The 10053-nt window shown below is 37.0% G+C and overlaps 2 protein-coding genes across 2 annotated transcripts in view; both read left to right on the top strand.

Moving 5' to 3' along the window:
* The window catches only part of PTCD3 (pentatricopeptide repeat domain 3), an 822782-nt gene that overhangs the window by 217718 nt on the left and 595011 nt on the right, over positions 1-10053 (top strand). The gene's annotated exons all lie outside the window — the stretch shown is intronic.
* Positions 2343-7233, top strand: LOC126651798 (transmembrane emp24 domain-containing protein 11-like). Its single transcript, XM_050338106.1, has 5 exons — positions 2343-2501; positions 3379-3479; positions 4240-4365; positions 6037-6183; positions 7073-7233. Exons 1-5 carry the CDS (start codon positions 2372-2374, stop codon positions 7220-7222), a joined length of 654 nt encoding a protein of 217 aa, XP_050194063.1. The 5' UTR covers positions 2343-2371; the 3' UTR covers positions 7223-7233.

Genomic DNA, 10053 nt, shown 5'->3' with positions numbered 1-10053 from the left:
GCCCTACAAAAATAATCAACACCAAATTAAGTTCCTATAATGGAATAAGGTACCTCATTACTGAGAACAATTTTCCAATACCTAAAGGAATTTAAAGATGGTGAACTGCGATCACATGAAAGATTGGAGGATAACTTCTTGAGGCAGGGAATAGACAGCCCTACCAGAGGGGATGTGACACTGGACCTGACGGTCACCAATGCAAGTGAGTTAATTGGGGACATCAACACTGGAGGCAGCCCAGGCTTCAAGGATCATGCAGCATTGGAAATTGCAGGCCTGAGGGATATGGGTCAGGTAAGGAGCAAAGTTCAGCCCCTGAACTTCAGGAGAGCAAACTTCCAGCTCATTGAGGAGATAGTCAGTAGGATCCACTGGGAAACTGCCCTCATGGACAAGTGAGCAGAACAGAGCTGGCAGATCCTTAAGGAAGTCTTCCATAGAGTACAAAAGCTAGCAATGCCCAGGAGCAGGAAATCAGGCAAGGAAGGCAAGAGATGGGCATGGCTTTGTAGGGACCAGCTGATCAAACAAAAGGCAAAGAGGCAAATGAACAGGCAGCTGAAACAAGGACAGGTAACCTGGGAAGAGTACAGAGATTAAGTTGTACAGGGATGGGACAAGGAAGGCCAAGATGAAGCTGGAATTAAACCCAGCAAGGGACATAAAGAATAACAGGAAGAGCTTCTACACATATGTTAGCTAGAAAAGGAAAGTCAAAGAAGGTGTACCCATCCAATAAACAATGATGGAAAAAGGGTACAATGGATGAGGAGAAGGATGAGATACTCAACAACTTTTTTTCCTCAGTCTTCAATGGCAACCTCTCTTCCAGAAAAGGCTGAGAGGATTGGGATTGTTCAGCCTGGAGAAGAGAAGACTTCAGGGTGACCTAATTGCAGCCTTCCAGTACCTGAAGGAAGCCTACAAAAAAGATGGAAAGGGACTTTCACAAGGATATGTAGTGACAGAAAAAGGGGGAATGGGTTCAGACAGAAAGAAAGCAGGTTTAGATTACAGGTTTGCAAAACATTTCTTTTCCTAGAGAAGTTGTGGATGTCCCATGCCTGGAAATGTTCAAAGCCAGGCTGGATGGGGCTTTGAACAGCCTGGTGTATATAAAAATAAAACATAAAATAAAATCCAAATTCCACCTTTTCAAGCAAAATAAATGTTGGTAAAATTCCATCAAGGAATGTTTTCCTGCTTGTGGCACTGTGTCCTACATATATGGCCTGTGTGTGCAGCTGAGGTTGTTTACATCCCACACCCTGAAGTCAAGATGACAGAACTCAGAAGTCAAGAGAGAGGTTCATCAAAGACACATTCAAGGGCATCTCTGAACCATCGTCCTGCCAATGCCAGGTGCTGCTGAGGACAGTGGCAGGGCTGGGCAGTCTGAGGTCAAACTACAGACCCTTCAACAGGAGCCTAGTGAGCTTCTGAAACAGCAAATGAGCTCCCTACTAGAAATGATCCCACATTTCCACCATCACAAGTGGGTCCTCCCCGCTGGAAAATGACCACATATCCTCTGACATTGAGGCCAACTTTTCGGACACGGTGATCTCATTTTATAAGACAAAGAACATTTGAGTCTATATTGGTCTATATAGATAAAAATCTATAGGATAAAAATAAAACCTCAGTCTTTGTTCAAGTTAATCTACAGCTTTCTATATAGAATTTACTAGACTGTGTCTAAGAAATAGACACTCTTATATAAGAAAATCTTATTCTGAAAGTGTTAATGTTGTTATTTTTTCCCTGTCAGTATCACATTCATTAATGTTTCAGATTCTTTTACTGTTCAAGTTCTTTTGACTTCTCTAAATTTCTTCCAGACCTTTTATGTAGTCCCTGTGGTTTTATGCAGGTGCATACATTTGTCCAGTGATTTAGGACAGAAATTACAAGACTTCTTAATAAAAAAGGAGTGAAGCTCTGGAATAATCACCCAGAATAAATGGGAAATACAACTTAACAACTTCATTTGAGTTGAAAATTGAGCAGTTTTTGGAAAGAGATAGCCAGTGTGGTTACTTACAACAATCTAAGGAACTGATCTCAAGTACCTGAGAGGTCCTTTCAGTTTCATGCTTTTATAAGTGTATAAAATAAAATTTTAATCTAAATGCTGGGAAAGAAGAAAGATTTTACAAGGTGTCTTTTTCATGTTATCTCATCCTCCAGAACATATTGCAGTTATTTATAAATGTGTAACCACCAGCTGCCCTTTCTCACGGTTTTTTTCTCTCTCAAAAATACACTGATAAGAAACAAACAAGGAACAACCACAGGACTACAGGCATTTGTATGTAACTATTCCTCTTCAAAAGCAGTACAGCAGGGATATAAAAAAACCCAAACCATGAAAAGCCAATTAATAGGATTATTGATGAACTTCTGGATTTCTTTTTCACTTGCTTTGTATTTTCACATTGGAGAAAGAGAAGAGAAATGTGTAATTGAAGATCTTCCCAGCGACACGCTGGTATTTGGTAGGTACCTGTCAGTGCTCTATGATTATCTAACCTATGCAATAATAAAGATAAATTTTAATGTAACAAGAAATTCTGTGACTGTTGAATATGGTAAAACATTAGTGCTAAGGAAAGGGCACTCTAAAAATCACTCCCCACAGCAGGGAGTAGGAATAAAGTCCTCATGTACTGTGTGTGTCCATCACCCAAAAAAATGCAGGTGTTTAGAGTGCTTTACTGACTAAACAATGTCTTTTAATTCTAGGGCTGTAGAACTGCTGCTTCCATGTGTGCTTCTATACATTCTGACTGATGTAATCATAATAGAATTTCCATAACATGGTTTTTCCCATATGAATGAGTTACTTTTTTGATTAATGCTGGTCTGGAAAGAAACAATTCAAGATGTACTAACGTTTCATTTCACCTGAGATACCACAAGCACATTAAATTAATCTAGAGGATTGTACATGTAAGATTTCAAGGCGATATTCTTAAAAATTAACACAGAAAATTCTTTTTCTTTAATAAATCATGAGATAAATATGAAAGAAAATCCAAAAAAAGTAATTTGAGTATGGCACAATATGCTTTTGGGGGTCTCAGCATGCCTTCTGGAGGTTAACCTTGCCAGAGCTTTAGGAGTAATCAGAAAGTATTTCTTGTTAATTAACCATTATTTGTAGTACTCTAGAACATTATCTGGTGTAGTAAAAATTTATTGCACTTCACACTACTGTAAAGTGCCCCTGAGCACTTTTAATCACAAACACATGAAATACACATATTGTTTTAATGATAATCATTTATCTTTATATTTTTCCTGAAAAAGCAATGAAGATGTTTAACGTTAAGCTATGTTTTATTTAATGGATTTACCCATGTTCTTATTCAGGGAATTACAAAGTACAACGCTGGGATACACATAAACACGACTTCCTTGAATCTGCTCCCGGTTTGGGAATGTATGTGACTGTCTCAACTCCTGATGGTGAGGTAAATATGCTCCATGAATGTCTCTGTAGGCTTTGTGTGTTTACTTCTGGCACTGGCAGGCAGCCCTATCTAAAAATAAAAGGCACTTCTGGATAAAAAGTAGATCTAAGTCTACCAGCCAGTTTGGTATTTTGATGCTGAAAGGTTTAAGAACCTCTTGATTTCTACCAAAGTAAATAGAAATGATGATATTTGATAACTATGTGCATGGTCTATATTTGCATTACTATCAGATTTGGGAAAGTATGTCATTAAGAACAGTAAGTGACAACTGAGAAAACAAGTTAAATTAAAAAAAAAAAAAAGACAATTCACTAATGAAGTAAAACAGTACAGAATGTACTTGTGCAGCAGAAAGGAAGGTTGATGATAAACAAAACTGTGAAAATTGAGATCTTCCCGAGGCTGGGTGTGGCTCTCATGCAGAGCAGCTGCTTGTGTGGCCATGAGGTCCTGAGCTTTTCCAGCAATGAATAATTTATTTCTGTGCCTAGATGAGGTCTTAGTTTTCAAACTTTGCATGCTTTAGAGAGCATTGGTTTTGCACACTGCAGAATTCTCTGACATTTCAGTGTTCACTGTGAACTAAAACCAGTTTAATTTTCTCTAAATCTACCCTGAAATTCAGATAAATTTAATGATGTCAGGATGCTAACTGATTTAGCAAATCGATTTTTTGCATCCAATTCACAGCACTGTTTTGATAGTTTTATTGGTATTTACAATTTACAAACCAAGGTATATAAAATTTAAATTGCAGGTACTATTGTCAAAACTGTATGGGCCACAAGGAACATTTTCTTTTACATCCCATCTCTCTGGGGAGCACATTATCTGTTTCCAGTCGAACTCCACAAGACTTCTGACATTTGCAGGAAGTAAACTGGTAGGTATATTTCTTAAATATTCTTTGTTGTAACTATAAATTGTTTACAAATCACAGAGATTACAAACTAGTTTAGAAGTTGGTCTAACTTCTAGCAGATAATCCAACATTTCCTAGTGATTAAAGAAGACAAACTCAGAATTATGTAGATGAAGGGATAAAAAGACTCTGTTCTATTTAAGAAGTCAGTTTTCAAGAGGCAAGGCTAATAATGATAGAGAGATTTAATGTTTTTAAAGTGCCTTGAATGTGATTTAGGTCAATAAGAACTACTAATTTCACTCAAAAAGACTGATATATATGATTGACTAACACAAACACTTGTCATGAAGGTGTTCCATGTCTTCACTGACTTAGATTGAATTCCTAATGAAAATTTAATATTTCAATTTCTGAGAGATATTCAAACGAAGAATATATTAGTGTACTTGTTATCATCTACTACCAGCAAAGCTGGTCTTAAGGCAGATTTTGGGAAGAAAAGAAAAAATCCTATTAGAGGTGGTATCATCGCTCTATTCCAGCAAAAAAATTTATAAATTCTGTTTTGAAACTATGTGCCTTAGCCCAAAAGACAGTTGAATTACTCTCTAGAGTGTTTGTTTGTTTTTTAACTCAGTTGACTGCAAAAGAGTTAGATAACCAGCTAAATATAAACATCTTGTAAATTTGTTGAGGTAGGTCAAATTTCATGCAAGCTGTGTACTCTGGGAACACGTAGGTGACACAGAAATGAGAAGAATTAACAGTACAGAAATGGGATTATTATTCTGGAATAACTAGGTGTTCTTACAGACTGATTGATAGAAATGAATGGAAATTTAATCATACACACTGCAAAAGCACTCAGGTTCTAATAATAAAAAAAAAAATTGTGGAGCTTATCAACTAAAGAGGTCAAGAGGGATAAAGCTTTGGTTGGTCATTGTTAACTACACAACATGAATGTGATTCTGAGGATATGCAAGTGATTTTTATCTGGTATAGATAGAGCTGTATTAATATGATTTTACATGATGCATGCACCATGTAGAGTTCTGGTCATCCTATTTAAAAAAGTGAACAGATGGAGGGAAGGAGAACATTAATATCACAAATATTAACTAAGATACTTTGTTTAGCTTCAGAACACAGAAATAAAAAAGGAAAATATTGCTCTTTATAATTATACCTGCAGGAACAAAGGTCACAAAAGAAAAACATTCTTTAGCTAAGTTAAATCTTTCTGTGGTCTTCTGTAAGAACCAGATGGTTACCTGAACTCCTTCAAACCAAAATAAATAAATTAATGGATGATAAGGCTGTGAGATGGATTTTTAGCTGTACAGTCAGCTAATTCCAAGACAGCTGAAAGATCTGCTTTTCATTTGTGGTTGATGTCTGAGTAGATCCAACTTCTACCATGGTAATATCAAGTTATAGGTTTTGGCAGATTATTTGTTTGACTAAAACCTTTTTATTTTCTCTCAGGTACAAACTGGTTTCTAGGAGAACTTCCTCCTCTTTGTTTTAGCAAAATTTTTCATTCATGATAAAAGAAGTTGCACAATATTGCAAGTTCTGTTCTTCGCTCTTCTTTCAGTGGTTCTATTTTTAATAAGGTTTTGGTTTGAGTAAGGAATTTTGAAAAAGTAGAAGACACAGAAATGAGAATATATTTTCTCTTTGCAGCGTTTCCATTTGGACATTAGAGTTGGAGAGCACTTTTTGGATGAATCTGCTGTTCAAGCCAAAGAAAAAGTGGATGAAGTTAATGTCAGACTAGAACATCTAATTGAGCAAATTCAGCATGTATCCAAAGAACAAGACTATGAAAGAGTATGTATGTTCCCTAACGGAAATGTTAAAAAATATTGTACATAGCCTTATTGTTTTATTAAGTATTACGAGGTTTATTATTCAATTGCAGTGTTATTTTTAACTAACACATAAAAATCTATTGGTATTTAACCAAAATAGTGTCTATTACCTTGCAAAATATTTTTAAGCAGTAACCTAAAAGCTAATTAATGAGCGAGAACTCATGCTTATAGCAACAGGTGTTATTTTATAGCAGCAGGTGTTATTTTGAAGCAGGGTTTTCCAAATAAGAGTGTTCTTGGCCAGAGTCAGCCCCAGCAGCTGAGCAGGTGGCAGGTACCGCTGTGGGCGATGTCTCCAGCTGTTGTTTCCATGCTGGTCTATGTCCATAAACTTTATTGGAGTGGGGAAGGGAGTGACTGAGTGTATGTTTATCTATCTCCATGCAGTTAGAAATAAAGCCCTCCTTCAAACGAGTGTACAGCCGTTCTCTTCACTTTTCCATTCATACGCAGGCAGTCAGACTGTGTTAGAAATACATCGACTAGTCACCTAAAAATAGAAATTTGGCTGCAAGAGAGTTCTCGACAGCAATATGTGACTGTAAACGTAAGAAGGTTAAAGCCTGTACTAATGGAACATTTTTAGCAAAATATCTTTTCTGTGACTAAAGGAAGTTCTGTTTGCCTTTCTGCTAGAGGGTACAGCGTGTCTGCTTCTCAGTTTTGGTTTGTAAAGATACCCACCATATGGATAAACACAAACTTCCACTTTTATCAACACAAAAAGAAGTGTTTGTTTACCACTAAGCAGAAAAGAGATGCCTGTCTAGTTACCTGGATAGCAGCATGAAACATGTAGATGCCAAAAGGTAATAATTACGCTTTTATTCTCCTTTATTCTTCAGGAACGTGAAGAAAAATTTCGGAAGACAAGTGAAGAAACCAACAGCAATATTTTGTGGTGGGCTATAGTACAAACACTAACCCTCATCTCTGTTGGAATCTGGCAAATCAAATCGCTCAGAGATTTCTTTATAGCAAAGAAGCTTGTTTAAATTCTATAAAGTAAATGCACAGGTTCAGAAATTGCACATCATGTAACACTGAACATCCCATGCACCCATGAGAAAATTGGTTGTATAGAACTCTCAAGCTTCTCTCATCTCCTACTCTGATTCTAACTCTGATTTCTCCATCTATGTCACAACCTCTTGCACCCCCTTACATTTTACTCCTTGAATCCCATCTTTTATCAGCTTTTTGTCCCCTGTACAGATGTAAAGCTAAATCTAGAAAAAGGATTCAGTCACTAAGGCATCATTCAAGTTCAGCTCAGGATTGTTATATCTAAATTAGAAATCTAAAAAAAATTTAAAATTTCTCTACTTTTACTTAGTACTACCACAAGGAGTTCAGCACTTCAGACTGACCAGGATTCAGAGAGTAGGCAGAGAAATAACCCATATCTGCTGTGGTGCTTAATCTGGTGAGAGTGTCTTGAACTCAATCTATATGTGGGTAACACCTAAACGTAACTGTGACTGCTTTCTTTCAAAATATGCAAAGTTTGAACTCATCAGTGATGGCAGCAATTACCATGGAAGAGAGAGACCAAGACAATTTGGAGCTGTACTTATTTTTCACTTCCAGATAAGCCCTAAACATGAGGCTCTAGAATGGTGACCAGACATCTCCCACAGTTGTTCATGTAAATTATAGTCTTTATGAAGTATGCCAAAGTAAACCAAATTACAAGTTTTTTTCATAAACAATGCCTATATATTTTATTTTAATTCATTCCTGCAGAAAATTCTTCAGTCTGTTTCTGTGCTGAGAATTTTTCTAACTTTAATTATTCAGCAACTGTAATATGGCAGCCTAAGGAACTTACCAGGTTTTGACTTAATTTTCCATTTCACTTATTGCAGCTTGATTGTATATATCTTTATGCCTTAATTTACTGAGTTTATGTACAACTAGCAGTGTAACTATGGTACCATACAATGAGAAGTCAAAAACTGTGGTTAAAAATCCAGATAACTAGCTTGACAAAGCAGCGGTAGCGTAAGGAGGAGTTGGAGGTAGTCACATATAAAAACATGAAACTTGAACAAGTTTCTAGAGCACTGTGATAGCAGAATATTATGGTTTGGTTTCCTACTTCTCTTTCTAGACCCATTGCTAGTCTAAAAGGTAGTGAAAGCTGGAAAATCTGTAAACAATTATTGTTTTAAAGGCACTGCTTTCTTTCTTTTTTCTACCTTCTCACTTGTTGTTTTCATTAGCGAGGAAATGACCTATGAGTTGACTTACATTTCCAGTACAGGAATGAAAATACAGCTGTGAAAATCCATAAAATTGAAACAAAGTAGAGACAAAAAGCAATGTTCTACAGACCAAATCAATCAAAATAAAATCTCATAAAGCTACTCACTGAGGTGTGTCCCGCATTAAAAATTCTGAGACTTTGGAGTTGTCACTTGGAATGACCAGTAAATAAGTTTTATTAGCTTTACTTTCATAGATCAGTCATTCACAACCTGTCTTTTAAAAGTATCTTTGGTGGTGGGAAAGAAGGAAATATGTGTTACAACCATATGGTATATGAAGTCCAAAAAAAAAAAGTTTAATAAAGTGTTGCTACAAGGTTGTGTTTCAGACTTTAGCTGATATTTAGTGTAAGGCTTCTAACCACATCACAATGCCAAACTTAGCTCATCTCACTCACAATACACTTAGGCTTTTAAACCAGGACAGGCACTACACCAGAATTTATAAAGGAGCTGATTGTGTTTCTCTCTATTAATTAGGCCTATATTCAAACCAGCACTGAGACTCAGAGCCTTGAAAATAGCTTGAGAGTGCTTAGTTCTTTATCTATAATAATAAGAATAATAGCCATTAAATATCTTTGCTTTGATGAAATGTTTTCAGTGTCCTTCAAGATTTTTAATTAACTCTATAAAGCAAAAGCTGAATCGCAACTCTTGGGAAGCACTTTGGTGGCAGTAACCTTCGTGAAGTTAAAAGACAGAGGATCCTCCTCTGCAGTTTGTGGCTCTGACATACCCAGAGTTACAGCCTGCACTGCAACGAGGTCTGCAAGAGATTTTTTTCCTAAAAATTTCATCAAGGGAAACTAGCAAACTGTGGGGTGTTTTTTTATTGTTTTTTTTGTTTGTTTTTTTGCTTGTTTGGTTTTTTGTTTGTTTGTTTTTTGTTTTGTGGGGGTTTTTTTTGTTTGTTTTTGTTTTGTCTAAGAAATGAAAATCAAAACTCCTTGTTTTGCTCTTTTTCCTCATTGAAAGATGCCATAGCAAAGCTGTGACAGCAAATTAACAAGCTTCCCGGATCCCTGCATTTAAGGGAGTGGAATCCACAACCTTTTTCCACACACCTGCTGGCCCAGGAGGAATGAGGAGGATGGGGCTCCTGCTGCAGCCCCTGCCTGGAGCACTGAGGGTCCAGGTCCATTCCCCACATTTGGGAAAGGGAGGGGGAATCTCTCAGAGGACCCTCTGCATGGGCACTGCTCTACTTTGGTAGTGAGAGGTGAGAAAAACAACCTCTTTTAAGGCTATGAGGGTCAGGCTCAGATTCAAAAACTGCGCCCCATGTAACATCGAGCAGCTGAAGGAAGACACCCTGCACCTATGAGAAAATTGTTTGTATGTAACTCTCAAGCTTCTCTCATCCCCTACTCTGATTCTAACTCTGGTTTCTCTCTGTCACAACCTTTGTCTTCCCCTAACATTTTTACCCCTTGAACCCCATCTTTTGTCAGGTATTCTTTCCCCCCTCTACAGATGTAAAGCTAAATCTAGAAGAAGGACTCAGTGACTGAGGCAGCATTTGAGTTGAAGTCAGGATTGGGTTGATTGAGTAC

Source organism: Myiozetetes cayanensis, unplaced genomic scaffold (genome assembly GCF_022539395.1).
Source record: "Myiozetetes cayanensis isolate MyiCay16 unplaced genomic scaffold, myiCay2020 scf7, whole genome shotgun sequence".
In the NCBI taxonomy this organism is placed as follows: Eukaryota; Metazoa; Chordata; class Aves; order Passeriformes; family Tyrannidae; genus Myiozetetes; species Myiozetetes cayanensis.
The sequence above is the reverse complement of the archived record's forward strand: the minus strand, read 5'-3'. Positions and strand labels throughout refer to the sequence as shown.